The sequence below is a fragment of the Myzus persicae genome, unplaced genomic scaffold (genome assembly GCF_001856785.1).
Source record: "Myzus persicae strain clone G006 unplaced genomic scaffold, MPER_G0061.0, whole genome shotgun sequence".
Lineage (NCBI taxonomy): Eukaryota > Metazoa > Arthropoda > Insecta > Hemiptera > Aphididae > Myzus > Myzus persicae.
Genome location: NW_019101036.1, coordinates 354600 through 377114, shown reverse-complemented (window position 1 = coordinate 377114; position 22515 = coordinate 354600). Strand labels below are relative to the sequence as shown.

Here is a 22515-nt window from a genome sequence, read left to right as displayed (position 1 = left end):
CCCCCCCCCCCCCACGTCACCTCGTCTTTTCTGATGCCCTTTTTTTGTTTAATTTATATATTGTTTACTGTTTTTTTTTTGCAATTTATGCTTTGTATTGCATTTCTTCATTTTTTCGGCATACAACTAACTAAAAAATTTTAATAGATAAAAGCATTTTTTTACTTACCTATATGTTATTTAAACACAGGTATCGTGAACATTGTTCAATATAAAAAAATTAATATTTTGTTTACACAGTGTTGTTTCTTATTTTACATTATACAATTATGAATACGATTTTATATATTTCAACGGAATAAGGGCTCATGAAGAATATTAACCACATTTTTTTTATTAGTTAAGTACCAAATTTTCAGAAGAAACATTCACTCATCTAGCAGATAATATTAGCAAACCTGTAACGTGTTGTGTCGTTTGTTGTTTTAGTGTTTTAGACAGTTTTAGTTAACTATAATTTATACACTAGCTAAAACTTATCCGGTTCTTTATTCATGTTATAAACTACTTTTATCATTTTCATCCACACAAGTGGGTTGTGAACGGAGTTTTTCCAAGTTAAAATATATTAAAAATTTCTTGAGAAACTCAATTACTCAAGATCGTTTAGAATGTTTTATACTCATGATGAGTGTAGAAAAAGATATTTTGACTTCTATTAGTACAGATAGTGTAATTGATAAAGTTGCTTTAAACAGTAAGTCTTTTAAAAAAAATTAATGTACCTACTAACTATAAAAAAAAAATCTGTACTAAGAGTACCTATATTACTTATTATATATCTAGTTTTATATTGTATTGTTATATCAAGATAATATGTTGCTCTATCTAATTTTTTGGGGGCCCTTATTCAAATTACTTACCGATAAAAAAATACAAGCCTATTCGCCACTGGCCCTAGGCGTGGGCCAATGGCGCCTACCCCTTGAGCCGGTCTTGACTACAGGTTCTCAAGCTTATTTCATCCACCGCCCACTTCGAGAATCAATAATTTTCTGAAGTCCCCCAAATTTTTTTAACTTACGATCTGTAGACTCGGGGGGAGGTGAGACAAGGGAGAATGTGTGGGTCACATCCTCCCATAGCCCTTTTTGAAAACTTTTTAAAGTAGTGTTTTATTTAGTACAATGAAACATAACAAAAAAGCTATGGCATTTGTAAATTTTTATGTCACATCCAATAGATGGGATGGCGCACTATTACACTAATGAATAATTACAATTTCTTTATGTCTCATACCGCCCCCTTTGGAGGTTACCAACTCTCGCAAAAAGGCGCTATCATCCACTTCGAGAAAGCCTAGGGTACCTGCCCGTTGCCACCTGGGCTGCTCCAGCAATTTTTGTAAGGCGTCGGTCAACCGAGTTTTAAATCAGATGAGTCTCCTATAACTTTAATTAAAAAATATTTCTTTTATGTATTGTTATAATTACTATTTGCTTATAAAAATAGTATGTTTGACAAAATTAGGTATAGTATCTTTATTTTGTTAATAACATGTACATATTTTCGAATTGATTTCTCAACTTCGGGAAAACCTAAACTATGTAAAGACTTATGACGGATGATGTTCGCATCCACTAGGTATTTGATATTATTATTGTACCTACCTACCTATTATTTTTTGATTTGTAGCTAAATGCTGTAATCTAGGGTTATATAGATAAATAACATTTCTGTAGTTAAATAAAATTGCAAAAATACTGAAAATACTGTAGATTATTAATTGTAAATTGATAATACAGACTTTTTTAGGGGGGAAAGGGACTTACAAAAAATACAGCACCGGTTTGCTGGGGATTTTTTTGTTTAATTAGGGTAGTATGATTAGTACCGGTCCATTAGCTAGACTGCCGCTGCCGATGAAGTCTAGGCACACCTATGTTTCGGACGCTTATTTTTTCTTCTTTATGTCTCAGTCCCATTTTCATACTTGTGAAAATTTGTAAAGAAAATAACAATCGAAATATAAGCCACCAAAAATGATATATTTTCCAGTGGTTAAGTACGTATTGTCCAACTCGCGACGTCTGTTTGCAATCGAACTGAAGTGATTTAAAGTTGTTGAATGCCCTCACTCATATCTGATGGTTATCTTGCAACGCATACAAATTCCTGACGATAATTAAAATATAAAATATTTTGTAATCCATAAAACTGTATTATTTCTAAATAATATCAATATTCAATAAATAAATATTTGGTGAAAAATTCATGTCGCGTCTCTTTGAATTACAACCAAAATTAATCAAACTTTTTTTAATAATTAAATTAACCAATTTTCAAAGTATTTCGACAACAGTAATATTGTGATTGTTCATCACGATTTAATAGATATTATCTTATATAGTTATATCTTATTGTTATATTCTTTGATCTTACCATCTATACTATCTAATTTTCTATCTTAAATCGCGATGTTCATGAATCTTTAATTTCTAATTTACAGTGAACCTTTTTCAAAGGCGTTTACATTTTTTGTATTTTTTTCATAGACAGGTACTAGTCACTAGGTACTATAAATAAATACGACAAAATAACTACTATGATAGTAATATTATACTAATTTATTAATAATAATAATAAGTTAAGACATTTTTTGTGGTGATACATATTTTTGATCTAAAAAATAATGAATAATTGTTGGTTGAGATATTCCATTTGGCCCAAGCACACATTACTGCATATCTGTAAATGAAAATAAAAATAATTAACGCACACAATATGAATGGTCCTTGTAGACAACCGGTAGGTAACATCCGGTAATCGGTATTCGTCATAAACGTACCTATACCTAGACAGTGCCCAGGTATAGCTATGTTAAAAGCGGTAAAACCATTACGAAAAATCATAAAACTTAAACCATGATGCGAAAAAAATGTCTTTACCTATGTATAACTGTTTTTCAGGTGCAACATATTATTATTATTATCTACGAGTGTGATGATATGTGTCACACTCTACAAATTATGTTTTCGTCGGCCATCAGCTAGTGACGACCACGCACTTCGCGTACGGCATCACTCCGTTGTACAACGAACTGGAACAACTTCTCTGGATCACTGTATCACTGACGGACATGCCTACAATGGTCCTGCACAACGAACGCAAGAAAGTCTCTAATTGTGCACTCGAGGTGTCGGCGAAATACCGAGAATCGTACATGGTCCCGCTGGTCTGTAAAACACAAACAAATAATCGTTTTGATTCGATATTTGTATGGAAATTTACGTCGTCTCCGTCTCGTTCGGTGGCTTTCACGGAATACAGGGCGGATGAAATTGGCGGAAAAACCAATATCATATATTATGGACATAGATTTCGCCATATTTAATAGCGTGTAACGTACAATTATATACTATATAGGTAGGTACCTGCAGCCTGCAGGCTACTTATTAGGCACAATAATGGTTAAAAGCAAAAAAAACAATATTGTGTTTAAAGATAATCGATACTTTTTAAGTCGTTAGTCGATTTTGAATGCTCACCATTTTTTAATGCATTACATTTGCGGCCTTATAGTTTATTATTATCATTTTTTAGTACTTTCACCTACCCGTCCAGCGGGGATTCCTGAAAAGGCTACTCTACGCCGTCAGTATCATACTTACTCGAATTTTATTTTACTCACCATTAACACCAAATTCGTCTCTAATGATTTGTCGTAAGTATACATGTCATCGCTGTATTTACCGTTCGGCGACGTTCTCGTATAAATCTTGTTCGCACCACTCGCTCCTGGAAAAACAACAAATTATTAAAGCAAAATTTATAAGACCTTTGTACGTGCGGATACATATTTTATACATGAAAATGTGTATCGTATAAATACATAGACACATATAATATCATAATTGCGTTAATATTTAAATACAAAATATAGGTATCATAGGCGGAAATCGAGGTGAAGGCTAAGCCCCTACATATCCCATTAGCCCCTCCAAAAAAACAAATAAGGTTTTAATTGTGTACGGAATTGAAGCCCCCTCCTCTCACATTGTCGTTAAAACTATGTTAGAACCCCTTAAGGCTGAAATGTCAATGGATTTCCGCCTATAATATAGTACCTAGGTAGGGACTCACCGAAAATTCCATCTTCCGAAGCCACACTCAGATTTATGGGGGCGATCAAGTAAAACGTGATACCTTGTTTCATATACCATGAGGTTACGTAGTTTATCGTGTACTGAGATACCTGCAGCGATAGGTTGTACATTTTTAGTCAATTATCATATTGTTTTGCTTGAGACTTGAGTACTTACGCCTAAAACGGATTCTTGGGTGCTGTATAGAGATTGTGCAATGGACAAGACGACTTTAACAGCATTCGCTCTGAATGGGTAATCAGCCGAAAGTTTGTATGCTTTGTCTTTTGAATTTTTACCTGGAAATGAAATAATAAGCACATTTGTGTCGGTCTAATAAAGTCTATTGTACATTTACATCACTTTAACGAATTGTGTAATCTAAATCTATAGGTATATCATAGATATACTCAAAATTGTAATTGTTTAAATTAATTAATGCTCGACTAAAAATTCAGACTTATACAGAGTTGGTTATTCGATATGAGAATTAGAGATGGTGAAATTACATAAGTGAATATTGGTATAGGTACTATATAATTTAATTGCGGGTTGCATATTTAAACTATTATCCACCTCGTGGATATTAGTTACGCTTTGCCAAAAACAAGTTGAAAAAAATTACATTTTTAAATGAAGTCCAACAATAAGATAATATGTACACATCTTACCCATAACTTTTCTAAATGAATGCATCAGCTGAGATTGCAGTCTACTCGTCTCTGGTTCGGTGTTGGTCTGAGATTCTGTCCATTCCGGTATATTGCTCAATAATTTTGTATAGTCATCGTCGTCGTTAGCTGTATACATATGCACTTCAGAATCTGTACTTTTTCCAGAGTATCCAATAAGAATAATTTTGACGTCACTAAAACCCAGTACAAAAATAGTAAATTATAAAAATTAAAATGTTTAAATTGTTTTAAAATGATTTACATTAGGTAGTTTATTCGCTTGATTTTGATTAATACTTATTACTTATTAGTTATGAACTTATAAACTTAAAACTTAATAATTTGTTAAAAGTTGTAGAAGAGTAGCTACACATATTATTATAGTGTATTTTTAACACAGAAAATATATATATGTTAAAAATATCTCGGAAATAGACAGTATGGATAGTGCCACAGTGGTGTAGACAAATGTGATCATGATAATTTTATTAACATGCGGCGTATATTATAAATTTTTTTTACAAAAACCATGAAATACCTATAATTGTTCCAACTCAATTTATTTAACTCATTCTACTTCTCTGTTGTCTAGATCAATCGTAAGTCGTAACCTGTCAAACAACTATTTTACCACTTTACCAGTATAGTTGGAGCAGTTCCCAAGCACTTGGTATTATTGTGGTAAACTAGTAAAAACTCTATCACACTATTACTAACTTAAAATGTGACGCGCCGCGTCGTATACTTAATACTTTAGTTTAACTCGTTACTTATATGTTGGATATTATATAATATCTCAACTCGAACCACACGATGGTACGATGCAGCGTGTAAGCACTGTAAGCACATAACGCCATAACATGTACTCATCTTATTTGATATAATCATATTTACTTTATTCCTTTGCTGTTAAAATTGCTCTTAAGTTTTTTTATGAAAGGATTCAATATTTCCGAAAATGTTTGTTCAATTTCTACGACTTCTTCGAACAAAATCATGACATCTGCTACATCGTTTGGATCAGATATCTGAACATTCGTGTTCGCATCTATCGTTCGTTCATGTACCGAAGTCGTGACTATATTATAGAAAAAATAAACATCAATTATTTAAAACGCATATTATATATATTTTTATAAAAAGCTATTATTTCTATAATAGATTATCAAAATCACAGAGGACAGAGCATTATGCTGATTACAATTTTCGAAATGCCCACATAAATTATACACAGTATTTTGTATCTTTGCCCGGTATACAATAGTATTATGAAAACTTAGGTGAATTAGAGATCAGCACTACGAGTGTCTGATATTCATAAATAAAAGGTGCCAGACACGGGGGAGATATTTATTACAGTATCGTAGCACGTACACTCATAAATTAATTTAAATTATCTTATTGAAATATGTCTGTATTTAATACTAAGAAAAATGAAAAGGTAACCTATTGCTATATACGTACCTAATCTAAGGTAAAAACACTAAAAACTATACGATAGCCTCAATAGTTTAAAAATACATTTTTAAAGTACAAATATGAAACATTACTGACAAGAATCACAGTTTAATTAGGTGAAGGTACTTACTGCACATATCCGGAATATTACAACTTGACATATAGTTTTGTCTGGCCATGCTCACGAAAGCTTTAGCCACTAAACAAGCCTTATTCAAACTGTCTTGTTCAGATGTAGCTGTAGAAACGATTTGATTACAAATCGATCTATACGCTGCTGGAGCTATAGCTGGGAAAAATGGTCTAAACACACACACAAAAAAAAATTGTAAGTGTGTAATCATTAATTACATTTATGTTATCGGCAAGAAAGTCATTAACTATGGATTAATTAATTCATTCTTTATATGTTTACTTCAGAGAAGATTTTCCAGAGAACAAGCTGGAACAGAGTGGTACATCGGTTTGTATTAAATCAATATTAGTCGGTTCGGTGTTCCCTGTTTGTCTGTACGCCAACAAAAATGATGCCATGTCATAGGATAACTAATACGAAAACAAAGTTTAAAATTATATAGATTCAGCGTTTGTTCTTTGTTTATTTTTTATTTTTTTCATAGGTTAGGTTTACTTCTCCATTAGGTAGTCTTAAATCAAACTGAGGTTCTTGATTCATTGATCCTAGTAAGCCATGCACTTGACCATAATAGTATCCATTAATGAACACTTGAACAATATTTAAATCAAAAGTGCATTTAATACTGACACCAACAGCAACGTCAATTCCAAATGAATAAACATCTCTAAATGTTTTTAAATTGTCATTTATAAGTGGAAAATCAGCATCTTTGCCATTAACGGTAATCTGTAAACATTGTTTAAAAGTAGAAGCTACAATTTGATCATCAAAATCTATATTCTTAGAAAAAATTAAAGAGATCACAGGACTATTCTAAAGGGATTTCCCGGTTATGATGAAAATAATAGTCGTAAATTTAGTTTCTCTCCAAAAAATATATATAATACTGATAAACGTTATTTAATATACATTTTGTTAGTATATAACCTATTTACTTATTATTTTATTTATAAATTGTGTGGACTGCAGTACCTACTATCTGTATTGTAAATCTCAATAGTTATTTTTTTACTTACACTTCCTCCGGAAAGCAGTATGTATTTTTCGCCATTATAGATTGAAATCGATATTTTTGTTAATGTGTTATATTCGTAATAAGCAAGTATTGAAAATTTGTTGTTTACAAAATCCTCTGCCAACAAATAATAACCAGTGTTTGGCATGAAACTGTAAGGATGACCATTGTATGTAATTATATTGACTGAGTCGATAATAACACTTTGCACTGCATAAACGACAAAATAAATAAAGTGTGAGTTAATAATTTTTATAACACTTTAAAAAATAATGTAGGTTTATACATTACCATCAAACGGTGGTATTAAATTCGACGGATTCAAAAATCTATGATACAATTGCGTATTATATTCATTGAAGTCAAATAACAAAGGATTTTCATTAATTGGATATGGGAATGTGCTTGGCGAGGCTATGTGAAGAATAGTCTGGCCAAAAGCAGTAAGTTTGCGTAATGCATTGTACATTTTCATTGCTCTGTCGTGATCTACGTAGTTGGAGAAATCAAATATCATTGACTTCACAACTATAAGTCCTTTATTCCTTAAGGTTATGATCTCCCTTTGGCTTACCGGTATGTCATGAATGATCTGTACGATTAAATTCAAATTATAAACATAAATTGAATACTCTTAAAATTATATACACACAAGTACACGATACTAACATTATTTATGTACTTATCTAAAGCATTGATAAAACTACCAAAATCTCTGGTCGGAGCTGAATTTTCTAAGTCTTGCAAGTAGTTGTGTATTTGTCCCCATACTTTTTCTTTGTAAGGGTATGATTTTAACTACAAATAATTATTATTAAAAAATTTATGAATATAGTAAATTATAGATTTTATTTCGTGCTTAGAATATTTTACCTTTTCAATTTGGTCGTGTAACATGTCATAAAGTGGCAAGCTCTTGATAAAATTCTCTGTTAAATCTTTAATGTCATTTATTGTATCTTCAAGTTTCTCGATGGCTTTCATAAATTTATCCATGACTTCTAATTAAGAAAACAAAAATCATATTTATTTTTGGGCCTCCATATACCAATTATCTGTGAGGCACAGTTTAATATACATTTAGTTACACTGTAGTTCACTATAGTTCAATATTGCATTATAAAATAAATAATAATTTATAACATTATATAGGTTTCACCCACACATTTTTTTTAAGCCAAAAGGTAGCGAGGTTTTAAAATTAATTTAATCAACAACTAATATCTTACTATTATAGTACTCTTTAACTGAACGAGGTTCTGATGACTCCATGTCATTCACAGGTTCATCAGTGTATAGATTTAACTGTCTAAATAAGTCCAGTAAAGTAAGCTCCATTTGGTTCATTAATTCATCGATATTTTGCACCAACTTATTCAAAAGTACATTTGAATGATCTGAATAATACTTATATATTTTCTTTAAATAATTTCCCATATGTCCATTTAGATGCCTAACCGAGTTTATGAAGTAGTCACTGTTATAATTCATAAAATCGATAACATCGGAAAATACAGCTTCTGTGGTATTTTGTCTACAAGTAGGTATAATATATTAATTTACCTATCGTATTAAAAATATATTATGTTGTATTTTTTTTAAATTTACATCAACATTGGTATTTGTGGTATATAATCATCTTCCAAGACTTCATTAAGTATTTTTTTAAACTCATGACCTGAATATTCCATTAATGCACGATATTGTGGTTGGGCTTTTCTTGCTTCGTGCAAGCGTAATTTACGCTGTTTTTTGGCCACAGACATTATATTTACCATATTGCTGTGTACACTTATAAATATTTCAATGAATTGTCCCTTTAATGATTGCTAGAACACAAGAATCGTATATTTTTATTTTAAAAATGTGGGCAAGCAGGTACCGCCTTGCTGTACAGTAGCCAGCAGGTGAGACGAGTGCACTTCGTCATTGAATAGGTACTGTATAGTGTAATATATATATGACCTATCTGTTAAATAAGAATTTAACGATGAATCACTGTATACGAAAAACGATTCTGAGCGAAGACGGTCTGTCAGTTTGTATTACTAAGTACATTTTATCATATTTTTTTGTAGGCTGAATTGGTTTTGGCCTGATAACGTATTTATATTATACATATTTATTAATTTTTGGGTCAATACCGACTTACCGTAAACGGTGTGTATAAGTTCGTAATAAATATAAGAAACAATTTAAAACTAATCTAAATATTTTAATAATGTCATCGCGTATGACGATACTAAAATATAATCATATAAATAACCAAGTATATTTTTGAATTTTCGAATTAGAAAAAAAACTAAAATCCTTATTCTTTGTTTAAATATCCTTTTTGCCGAAAAACCGAACTTCAAACACAAGCAATTTTTTTATGTATTCTTCATATTTTTAAATTGGTATAAGAACAACTTTTATAGGTTCAAATTTCCCAGCATTTTGGGCAGTCCTATACATTTTTATCAACACTAAAAAAAATTTAACCCCCATCCATCACGATTCAATTTCATAAGAGAAAAATAATGAAGTTGAAGATTGAAGCTGATTACAGCTACAAAATGTGATGATGGATGCAGAAAATAAAAAATACACATCATTATTATAAAACCAATTACATTGATCGTTCCGCTCAAAATCAAAACAAATTCTGTTATGTAAATTATATGCATATACCCAAATTTCGTTAGATTGTTCTGTACTCAAATGGTTACTTGTGTCCCACCAATTTTGTTCGTCTAAGGATTTTTTGACGTATCCCACAGTCACGACGTCATTACCATCGTTTAGTATACGAGTAGCACTAATAACGGCCGATTCATCCATAACGATAGTACCGTCTACCATCAGCTTTTCATGACTTCCCGTTTTATCTAATAAAGATAATATACATCATTTGAATGTAAAATTAATCATCTCATGTGAAGTTAGTACATACTTTCCCATCCTATTATGAATTTGAAACTTGGATTTGAGGTTAACGAAATTTCAAAGGAATATGGATGATCATTGTACTTTATGTTTGAACGTGTATTCAAAACACCATCTTTGACCATAATTGACGAATCAACATCGATCACGGCAATATCAAAAATGTTCATCTATGTGAAAAAATATAGTTAGTTTTTACACGCTCATACCAATATTAATAAAGGTAATACAGACTTGGTTAGTAAATCCTCTAGGCACTAATTCAAAATGTACTTTAAGAGGTCTAATAATATTATCAGTATCAATAAAATGTGCGTCTAAATATTTTCCCCATTTTTCACTTGAAACATATATAGAATCATTAAATCCGTAATTTAATTTCATTCCCTAAATAAAAAAAAAACAATACGGTATTATTAAGACAATTATTGTTTCAAATGTAAAATTTGTTTAACATGCTTACATCGCTTTCAGCAAACAGCAACGCAGAATACAAAACTCCACTATCTTGAACGTCTCTCTTCAAACTAGTACGCAGTTTTAATTTTTGATCGGTAGTGGGGAAAATGTCAAGTTCTAATTGAACACTTAGAGGATTTTCCCAGTTTTTAAACATTTGGACATTGGTTTTGACACCCATTTCCTAAAATTGTTAATGTTTTATGGAAGAGTTTTTATACATACAAGCTAAATTATTCATCTTACCTTATCATTAAATAATGGTACACATATTTTTATATTACTGCCTGTAGAAAATCCTTCTTTAAGTGAATAGTAAGTATTTATTGACAAGGTGCTTTCTGAATTTGGGTCTGAAATAAAATCTAACCACATTCGTCCCGCATAAATAAAATTGTATCCTCCTTCAATATCGTCCAAACTATAACGCACTAAGCCTCTAATTTCTCGTTGTTTATATAAAAACTTGAATGCTACAAAATATTATATTTTTTGGTAAAATACAATGTATGTATATTGTATATATTAAAAGTATATAAAATCCAACCAGTTTTTTCATAGTTTGTAAGCCATTTAAATTCATACGAGTCAGTTAAACCTTCTGATGAATGAATTTTAAGAGTATGCTCTTCGTCTAATGAGTAATCGCCAAATTTAATATAGGAGTTAAATTCTAATTCATTTTGGTCATCACTAATCAAATAATGAAAAACATTTGGGGAATCGACCTTGGATATTAATTTATAAGACCAATCCCATGCACCTAAAATATAATAATTATTACTAGGTATATCACATACTTCAAACATTTTTTTGTTTATGATTAATTTATACTTATTATATGATATTCTAAATCCATCATTATTTTTTGTTTCTCATCATCTACTTTGTTAATTTGTCTGTACTTAAGCGTTCTGTTAGTAACTTTTAAAACTTTTTGGTATGTAAGTTGCTGATTATTATGCAACAATGCAATTTTGTACGCGATCTAGAAATATATTATAATGTTTAAATTATGTCTAGACAGAACTCATCGTTATAAATACTTGTTTTCCAGTAGCGTATTCTTCATCTGTGTAATTTTTATACGCTATTTCAAAACTTATAGGTTTGACATTTTGTGACTCATCGTAAATACTCTTTCCAGACACATAAAACTCTCCATTGTTTAGTTTTAATTTATATACGAACCTTTAATAATAATTCATTAAAAATAATTCATCTTATAATAATGAAATGTCAAAAACCTTACTTTTCAGATAGTAAAATGTTATCATTAGATATGCAACGAACTGTAGCAATTCCGCCATCTTTAATTTCGGGATGAGGTTCACTAAAAAGTGATATGTGGAAATTTTCTAAATGTGTTAATGGAAAATCTATGTTTCCAATAATGTGTGTATCACTTCCGTTCAAAAGCATTTTTCCATTTGCATTCAAATAATTTGAATTTTGATCACCAGGCCATAAAACCTGTAAAATTCAAATTTATAATTTATAAATTATTTTAAAAGTACTTTCTATCAAAACAAAAAAAAATAATAATACAAATAAAATTCATGTTATGATCATAATTAAAACATACTTGTGAATCAAATAAATACGTATTTCCTTTTTCTGACCAACCACGTACATTCATATAAGACTTATATTCAGGATTGGGAGAATCAAAATGCATTTTATAAGTAATATCATCTGCTAATATATTCATATCAACCGTGAAAGTAGAACCATCGTAAACATCATAATAAATAGTATACTTGAAAGAATCATCGGTGGACTAAAAACAAAAAAAAATCAAAATATTAAGTTATGTGTTAAAAATAGTATTTACATAGTATTTACTATTTAGCTTTTATAAGGTATAGCTATCCTGACCTGATGTCCCGTATTAAAATGATATCTTCCAAATGTTTTTGGGTCTTCTGAATTAAATTCAAAATAACTACCATCTTTGTTCTTATTTTGAATATATTTGAAATTTCCGTGTCCAGCAAACGATGGATCCGAAACGAGAGAATGCTCTAAAAGCCCACGAACGAATATTCCCGTTTCTTCAGTACTTGGCAAAATAGTGATATTACCTTTACAAGATAGGGTATAATTAATAGAAGCAAAACTTATTATTCAATCAAAATGCTCACCATTAAATGACATATCAAGTACATTGGAGGTCTTGATATATCCGTGAGTTGTGAGTTCACTGTTTTCAAACAATACATCACAGTTGGCTTCAAAATAATCATCGTCCCAACGGATATGATTCTTACTTAAGAATATGTATGGTGCTCCAGTATGAAGTTCTTGGGATGTAAGTAAATTCAAAGTCTTAACTTTATTTAGTAAAGCTACAAATTTGGACATTGGTTCATAATCATAGCTTTCATCAGACTCCAATAATTGTTGTTTAGCTTGTTCGTTTCTAGTCATATCTAACTTTAAGTCCAATTTAAATATAGGATGATCTCCACTAAGAAGTCCATATATGTTAATAGTAACACTATTGGCAATTAAACTGACATCTCCTAATACTTTGTTGTTTTCAAAAGTTAACGACCCTTGTAAAGAATGTCTGGTCTCGGTAGTAACAACAGCAACGTCTCTTAAAGTTAATTTACTAGGGTAATTACTTTCAGAATTCGTATTACGTTTCACGAGAACGTACCCCTCTATGTCAAACATAGGTACGAGATGATGTCTATGTTCTTTAGTGTTCACTTCTGTAGAGTATTTAGCTTCAAGTATTGGTGAATATTTCATTGTTTCATCGTCCACCTCTTCACATTTTACTCCAGCACTAAAAGTGTGCTGGGAACCATCAATATATCTAACTTCTATGGTTTTTTGCTCGTCAGAATCAACTAATGTACCTTGGATGATTTTTTTAGTGAATGGAGTTTTAAACTCTGCTAATATTTTGTTATGTGCTTTAGTATCATAAACAACGACCAACTCCAAACCACGTTTGATATCTGCTTTCGGCGTAACAAATATGAACTTAATATATTTTAACGTTGGTGCTATGAAATAATTATAAATAATTAATTGATTATTGAATGAATTACTGATGATTAAATATTGTAAGTATACTTACACTTAAAGTCATAATTTCCTTTCACAACATATTTAGTGAGGTTTTCATCAACTTTAAAAACTTTTAAAGAAAGTGACGATGGACCAGAAAATGGAAGTAACGATTTTAACTCTCCGTTCCAAGGATAATTATAATCAACATAAAAAGACAAGCCTACAGTATTGCCAAAACTTTCAAATGCTCTGGTATATGATTGCCTAAAAATGTAACTGTTACTATCCATGTATTTTAAAATACAAATTTCATTGTATTTTCTGCAGGTGTATTACCTATCAACATCTGTAGACGTAATTGGTATTTCTACCGGCTCACTTCCTTTTTCCTGCACAATCGAAAAAGCTCCAGATTTTATAGTCAGTATATCCATGACGTTCAAAGGAAGTCCATAAACCATTTCAAAGCCACGACCTTGAACCGTCTCTAATGAAAAATCAAATCCTGTAGATGTATGAAGTGAGGACGATATTTTATATCCGACATCAACAGTATATCCGTCTATTGTTAAAAATGAGTTGAAAACAAGTGAACCGCTGAAAATAATTGACATAGATTCATCAGTTATAATTCATTTTAAACAATAATCAATAACATAATATATCTTATCCAATTTTTTAGCCCAATTCGTAAAATTAGAAAGCAAATTTCATAATATAATATGAACTGAACTACAACATTTTGGTTAAGTATAATTGTTTGAATCATATTTAAGCTTTAAAATACACTGAACATTTTCTTGACCTATTCATGAATGAAGATCACTTTCATATTTTATGTAAATTCCATAATATATAACTAATATTATAACAAATAAGATACATTTTAATATTTATAATAAAATCACCTAGGTATGAGTTTGAGTGCAAAATTTGAATTTTCTGGATGTTTGAAATAACTATCTAAATCGAACGTAGTAGCTAAATCAAATTTAATAGCTGACGTAGCCTGGATTTTTAATGAAATTGGAAGTCCAGAACATGTTGCATATTTCTTTTCAAAATCGATGATTGGTATCTGTTTCCTTAGACTCAACTAAACACATATTATGCATTATTATTTAATGATCAAGCAGATATTTATTTTATTTAAATGGACGTTGAAATAATTATGTACTTCTATATTCTTTTTATCGGTTACTGAATTATCAAAATTATTAAGTATGGCATCAATTATATGTTGGTAAGTAATTTGACATTCACTTCCTTGCAATGAAAACCAACCAAGATCATTTCCAAATAATTTAAGTGCTATATCTACATATATTTTTTTCATTTCTTCTTCAGGCATATTTTCACAAGCCTGCAAAAACAGTATATATTAATTTACAAGTATTATACACATTTATTCAGGTTTATGTTTTTACTACAAATACCATACAATTTAAGTTTTTTTAAGTTCTAAATATTTCACATTTGAGTACAATTCATAATATTTACAGTAAACGGTCGTTAAAAATAAAATTGTATAATTCCTGGATAGAAAATAAAAAGCCATTGGCCATACAGCCGAACTATAAAAACGTATACTAGTTGTATGGTTTAAAAAACAAATGTGTTTGAAATAAAAATTATGTACTGATATATTATAAATAACTTACTTGTTTAAATGACGATTCTGAATTTACGCCATTCTGTTCTCTATTCTTAGCATAGTTTATTGCTTGAGTTACGTAATTTTTAACATCATCGAAAGTAGATCCCTTACTTTTTGCAAAATATCCTTCGGGTCCAAATAGTTTTTCCAGTAAAGGTTCCAAGTTTTCAATACGGACATCAATCTAAATTTTAACTAGTTAGTACCTATAAATAATTTTTATTTTTTTAATAATAGTGTTATAATATTTACATCAATAAAGTCATGTTTGCGTCCAAATATGAACGCTTTCAGTGATGCCGAAGAAGACCGTGCCAAAAAAGTTCTGTAAAAAATATATATGATAAATTATGAAACTTTCTACTTAAGTTAATAAATATAATACTGTTATATGTATATGTTGTATTACTTATATGAATAAATCACATCAGCGTCCAACAAAACTCCACTATGTAGGATAGGGCATTGATAGTTATACTCCAAATTTCGTGAGTAACGCAAAATATCATTGAGTGGTTTTTTTGATGACATCGATTTAATTCCTTCATAAAATCTCTTTTGATCTAGTTTATTTTCGTCTGCGGTCGTCTGTAAGTTACTCAAGTAGCTGAGTAAGTATGCTCGAACTAAAATAAAAATTCGATGGAAACAATTATTATAGTATCATAATAATTGTGTTTATTTTTTTAATACTATTGATAGAAACGTATTGATTAAAAGAAATATTAAATATATGCACATTTGTCTTTTTGCATACTAAAGGATAAAATATATAAGTATTAATCTTTTGTAATACCACATTTTTTCTATGGCCTTAGTAATGGATTTCTCACTTATTGTAAATGGTATTAATAATGTATTTAATTGGTACTCATATCTTCGCAACATTGGCATGAAATTAAGGGTTAGCGTAATATAAGAAAATAGGTAAATATAATTCGTACGTTTATTACTTGTTACTTGTATCAAGTTTAAAAAATGAACTGAACTAATGATTATATCTTAAACAATAATGTTTGATCAAATGATAATAAAATTTTTCTTGATCTTACTTTGGAGTTGGGTGTTTTTGTCATCTAATACACTTTTTATAACAGTTGCTTTATAGTTGGATGGATTAATAGCAAATACTTTAAACGCTAAAATACGCAGTTCGGAATCTTCTAAGTAGTCGGTAAAAATGCTTTCACAGGCTTTCTCCACCTATAAACACAATATGTTACTAAATAAAAATTAAAAATTTTGTTGGTTATAGATAAAATATTTTCGACGAGCTTAAAGATATCACAACTATATAAGTATATCTTATTTGTTTATACAATTATCTTAACGATGGTAAAATACTTGTCATAAACAGAGTGAAATAAATATTAATAGATTTATTGGTGATATTTTAATGCATGTCGATAAGCGGAACCTGATTAAAATCTAATATGTATTTTTGCATACCTTTGAATTCTTAGCATAGATTTTAACCATATTCAATGCTGCTGCTCTAATCCTTTGAATAGTATTTTTATCCATAGTAATCTGGATAATCAAATCTTCTAGATCACTATTTATGTATTGAGCATAGCCGAGACCCTTTAGACTAGCAATAATTAAGTCTTCGTCATTTGATGATAATGGACCATTGCCCACTTTCTTTAATGGACTTCCTAAATTACTCAAAGTATTTCCTACTTCAGGACTAATATAATCCTGAGTGTCTTGTTGGTATTGTCTTAACAAAGCGCCGATACCCAGATAGCCCGCTTTTAGAGCTCTGTCATTGAGTAAGCTCTATAAATAATAATAACATTTTTATCATTTAAATTTTTTTTACAATAACACGCAAGTGCAGAGTGAAAATATTTAAATGGATTTACTGATGCTTTGACCACTGCCTCTTTAGTTGGATTTTTTGCGTTTGCCAAGTTATTAAACCATTGAATAGTTAATGAATCGCTTAATTTATGACTATTTATGAGTTCTACAGCAGCTTCAATAGATTCACCACTATTAGCAGCCATGAGAGCATCGATGAAAATTGACCTATAAGAGCATTATTAATGTGTTACAATGAAGATTTAAACTTTTGAATATTATTTTTAATAATTTTATCAACATACTCTGGTACTTCGGTATCCTCATTTCCGCTGCCGCTCATAATCTGCTGAAACGCAGAAAGTATGTCGTCCTTCTTTGCCACTTTTAATAATTGTACTAACACTGCAAATCTATCAGCACCGTCCATATCGACTATTGGTTCGAGTTTAGTCAAAGCCGATTGTGTTGCAGCTACTAACGTACCCGCATCTGCCAATCCAATTAATCCAGTTGGTTTTTCAAACATGATTGATCGGCTTTTGCTCAAACGGCTTGTAGAAACTACAGGGAACACGAACACATTACACATGAATATGTATAACATATAAAATAAAATAACGGGTGCACCTGGGTGTGTGTGTGTGTGTGTGAGTGAGTATTTTAAAATAAAAACAGGAAGATCATTTTTCTTACGGGGTTGAATCATTGTGGTTTTCGCTAGCTGCAAATTCATGGATACCATTATTCTAGTTGGTACATCAATTGCGCCAAATGGTTGATAGATGAAAGTCTCTTTATTGGCGACGGACATTAATTCGGAGTCTTTTATTTTGATTTCAGAAATCTGAACGGCTGTTGAGAATGGAGAATCTTCATACATCTGTACAAACATAGTAATCCAAAAAAGATATCTCAATCACTTAAATTTCTTGTATACCTAATATGTTTATTATGTTGGTGTGTATATTATATTGTATACTAACCGGATACGATTGCATCTGTGAAAATCCCATCAAATTGATTTTATCGTGCCCCGTGCATTGTGCGAGATCTTTTTCTTTCGTTATTGTAAGGTATGGGTCCGACCATGTCCCCGGATAATATGTAGTATTACATGTTCCTTGAACATCGGTCTAATAGCACAATATATTAATTATGATTAGTGTCACTGAGACACGAACGCTGTATTACAATAAAGATAATTTATAGGACAGCAAATAGGTACCTCGAAATATTCTTTTTGGTCTCCTTGTATTGACGATACTTGCAATGATGAAATTATCGATCGTTTTAAATTCATTGATGCGACAGAATCCTGAGCTAGCGAACAGATATTCCGACCGACTTTTCCGTTGTTGTAAGAAAACAGAACAGGGTAGCCTTCTAGTTTCTGTAAGTCTTCGTGTTTGTAAGTCTGTGACAAAATATACAAGAATAATAGGTAATCATTTTGCAGTTTTGTGGAAAAAAATATATACTCTCAGCAAACGAAACCACGCTTACCTTCGACCCTTGAGTTATTTCAAGATTCTTAAGATAAAGGATGGCGCCACATTTTTGTGTGCCGATGATATTTGCCTTTCCTTTGATCGTTACTTCTGATATTACCTCTCCGGTTGCGGTCGGAGCAAAAATGGTGGTCTTACCACTGAACAAATACCTATGTTTTTTGTTCTCGTCAAACCCTACATTGCCATTTGAAATTCCTAAAAGCATATTTCAGGGTCATTTGAAAATTGTTATACATAACGACTGTGATAAAGTGATGTATAAATAAGCATATTTCAAAGTGTACGAACCATCGGTACATTCTGAGGAACATGGTATTATTGCACTTTCTTCGGAATCCGTATGAATAGTTAAAATCGATTCTGAAAATTAAAATTTTAATTTAGTTCAATTTCGTATTCTAGGTATTCATTTGTTCTTCTCTTTCTATATATTTTTATTTCATGCAACTTTTGACTTTGCAAAGTGGAACTTAACCACTCTTAAGACATAAAAGAGTACCTATACTACTGGATACTACCGTCGAGTATAAATACTATGTAAACACTGTATTTGTAATCATTAATCAATACACAATATGCATATTGTATTTGTGTAGTAACAAAATGATTGCCTCTCCCCTGATTTATGCTTTTGATCAATGCCTGATTTGCACCAAAATAAAGATATGTAATTTGCACTCTCACAGGTAGGAGGTATAGCCGATATAGGTAGTAAAAATGTGAATTGCAATATGCTCCAAAATTCAAATCAATTTGTTTTCGATATTATGCACACCGTACACGTTTCCACAGTACAGTACTACAGTAAGTAGGTACGAGATATTGTGACGTGAAAAGGTAGTAGGTACTAACATCTAACACAGAATATTCTTAAATTAAACTCATTCTATGTTGCTACAATTGTATATTTACTCGATCAGCAGAATATGAGACGTTTATTAACTTAATATACTATAAATGACGACGTCGGTGTCCGAGTATAAAAATATACAGCAAATAACAATATAGTTTAATATTATAGTGGTTAATTTGTTTTATTTTTTTTAAGATATTATTGTCATTTGTCATTCGAGTCGTCGAGTATCATTAACACTGAGTGTGTAAACTAGGGTAGATATCGACGAAATAATCGAATAGATAGGTAGGTACCGAACAAATGACCGGTAATTGCTGATCTGCACATACGACATACCTATAATAATACATCGTAAAATAATACAACCAAGAAGTACTATATAATTATATAAGTTTTCTCAATGAAACTAGATTATATAGTGAATGGCTAATAGATGTATGATTTTAATTATAATTTGATAATACCAACATCATACAATTTATAAAATAAATTCTATCAAATAACTTGATTTAAGTCACATAATATCACAATGTAATCACAAATTCACAACACTGTAAACTCATTTTCAGGTACCTAATGGGCTTTAAAGATTGATACAAAATTCAAACAATACACGTATATAATTTTAAAATAGGTATACTTAAGTTCATTTTATTTAATTATAAATACAAGTTCATTAATATTATTCAAATATAAGTACAACTTACTCGAATGTCTTATTGACGAAGCTAATCCTACTGCTAATGCTAGCAGGAATAACTTAATTAGTGTCTTCATGATTACCCAAGAATTATTTTAACCAAATTAGTTAATTTGGTTCACGTAGCTTATGGTTTCACATGCATCAAGCAAATTAATTATACGATATTTTCTTTGCAGTAAATATTTTGTAAAATTACCTAAAAATAATAAGACAATTTTAAAATGGTAGTTTTCAGTTCAACCAAATTGAGGGTAAGCAACTGATATGCATATTGATATTTGAATTTTTTAATTGGATTTATATTTTTTTTTCACAGTTTCAGCTACGGCTCAAAAATATAAATACACTATAGCATCTTTTAATTGGATCTAATTGGTATTATGATTTTTCCATAAATACATGATAAATTGCATGCCCATTATTTAAATATGTATTGTGTATACATATTAATAATATAAAGGTAGGTATCAAGGTAATGAAATTCCAGATCTTTTTTTTCTGAAAATATCACATGAACATAATAGTTTATATCCCTAACGGCTAATAATACTTCTTACAAAGTTATAAATATAACAATTTAAATGCAAATGTAAAATGAATGTACCTATTTATGGTGGAAATATTTTCCAATTATTCAAATATTTCAAATAGATGACAAACTATCATAGGCATTGCTTGGCACACAGGATAAATTTATTTTTATTTGTTAATCATACTTAAGACAAACTTTGAAAATAAGTATATGGATTAAAAAAATAGGAAGGTAGATAAATTATCTATAGTTATAGTGTTGGCTTTAAAAATATTTTAAATCAATTGTGCCTATATTAATTGTATTTCGTAGAAGATAAATCATAAATTTAATTTAAAAAATGTACTCACCTTTTAAAATATTTAAAAACTGTGTGTAATTAATGCTTTAATCACACAAAACTTTTAAGAGTTTACGACAATATGTATTAGAATATTATCAAAAAATAACACAAAAATAGTATAACAAACTGGTTAGAGCCAATTGCACTAGTGTTATAATTTTGTTATTTTAAGCTTTTTATACGACAACTTAATGACTAAATGAATGTCTAGTGCATGATCTTGAATTGATTTTGACGAGAAAAAAAATTATGCGTCCGCATAAAATAATATAATTTGAAATTATAAATTAGCAAAACCTACAACAACAAAAAACAATACCTACGAACCAATCAGTAAACACTCGAAAACATTAAAATTCAGTATGATGCACGAATTGTTTATAAATTTCCAATTTTCATTAATTTATTCGTGATGTCCTTGGTAGTTAAAGTTATGTAACTTTAAATAAATAATAATATTTAACATTAAATATTGAGGATTACTTAAAAGGTTCTGACTCAAACAATAAATAACCTTCCGCATACTTTAGGTTTTATATTTTTCAGTGAAAATATACCTGTTATATATAAGTAGGACATTATTTTTAATTTGCAGTTGTATTGATTGTTAATTCTATTTTTTGAATAGTGTCTATGTTTAATTGCATCAATAAATAAAGACAATACTCACTACAGTATTTTCACTGTATTATACCGTCACATCATCATATTCGTAAATTATAAATTTTATATAGGTGCACAGTTAGATCTCCCGAATACTTGCAATGTGTCATAAATCTAACCGCGGCTGGTTTGCGCCATCTTCATTATAATATTTTATGTTGGCCGCAGAAGTCTGAAGTAAATTCGTGATACCTACCTCAGTGATCTTCAGAATCACAAGCTACGCCATGATTCGAAACCTGTCTAATGAGAAACTGGAAGTAAAAACGATACACCGTATGCAGAGTAAAAATAACAATATATATGCAGAGTAAAAATAACAATATATATGCAACAAAATGTTTAAAAATCAAAAGATGGCATTTAAGCATTAAAAAATGTAGGTATACCGAATCAAAAAAATGTCGGGAAACGGGTAACCGGTAACCGTACTCTGGTAAACAGTAGGTACCTACGAATGTACCTCGGTTAATATTGAGCTAGACCCGTAATGGAAGAGTTTGATTTGAGTTAAATGATATAAATCATTGCGTATACGAAAGACTACATTATTATTGCGGAGATGGTCTGTCAGATCAGCTGTGGACATTTTGGTACCTATGTATTCATACTGAAAGTGGCAAACACAGGTTGTATTGTAGTAAATAGTTATTTAT

The 22515-nt window shown here is 30.2% G+C and overlaps 1 protein-coding gene across 2 annotated transcripts; it reads right to left on the bottom strand.

Annotated features, from left to right (window-relative positions):
* Positions 1-2612: 2612 nt before the first annotated feature.
* LOC111027485 (apolipophorins-like) lies at positions 2613-21358 on the bottom strand. 2 transcript variants are annotated; one of them, XM_022305875.1, is made up of 46 exons: positions 21204-21358; positions 20326-20517; positions 19051-19122; positions 18755-18957; positions 18477-18665; positions 18235-18384; positions 17945-18131; positions 17554-17812; positions 17311-17476; positions 16892-17224; positions 16495-16645; positions 15852-16068; positions 15695-15767; positions 15447-15626; positions 14963-15148; positions 14694-14881; positions 14122-14382; positions 13853-14049; positions 12903-13778; positions 12637-12842; positions 12344-12538; positions 12011-12231; positions 11805-11949; positions 11593-11746; positions 11306-11521; positions 11005-11231; positions 10763-10942; positions 10534-10686; positions 10307-10469; positions 10045-10241; positions 8980-9200; positions 8601-8905; positions 8245-8372; positions 8041-8169; positions 7663-7963; positions 7373-7581; positions 6849-7082; positions 6633-6763; positions 6348-6520; positions 5654-5837; positions 4757-4953; positions 4263-4384; positions 4084-4195; positions 3632-3738; positions 2889-3177; positions 2613-2688 (listed from the first exon to the last, which is right to left on the bottom strand). In XM_022305875.1, the coding sequence occupies exons 2-45, from the start codon at positions 20393-20395 to the stop codon at positions 2986-2988; spliced, it is 8760 nt and encodes a 2919-aa protein (XP_022161567.1). In that variant the 5' UTR covers positions 20396-20517; positions 21204-21358; the 3' UTR covers positions 2613-2688; positions 2889-2985. The 2 variants fall into 2 exon arrangements, with proteins under 2 accessions (XP_022161567.1, XP_022161568.1); XM_022305876.1 differs by lacking the exons at positions 2613-2688; positions 21204-21358 and having other exon boundaries at positions 2884-3177; positions 20326-20395.
* Positions 21359-22515: the final 1157 nt, after the last annotated feature.

What these genes read in the sequence shown, in the direction of transcription:
- LOC111027485 (XM_022305875.1), bottom strand. Translation starts at nt 20,395, where the DNA reads ATGAAGACACTAATTAAGTTATTCCTGCTAGCATTAGCAGTAGGATTA. An exon ending in GCAAACATGACTTTATTGAT is followed by an intron (nt 15,627 to 15,694) that starts GTAAATATTATA and finishes GTTAAAATTTAG; the next exon opens with ATTGATGTCCGTATTGAAAA. An exon ending in CGTATTTATTTGATTCACAA is followed by an intron (nt 12,232 to 12,343) that starts GTATGTTTTAAT and finishes TGAATTTTACAG; the next exon opens with GTTTTATGGCCTGGTGATCA.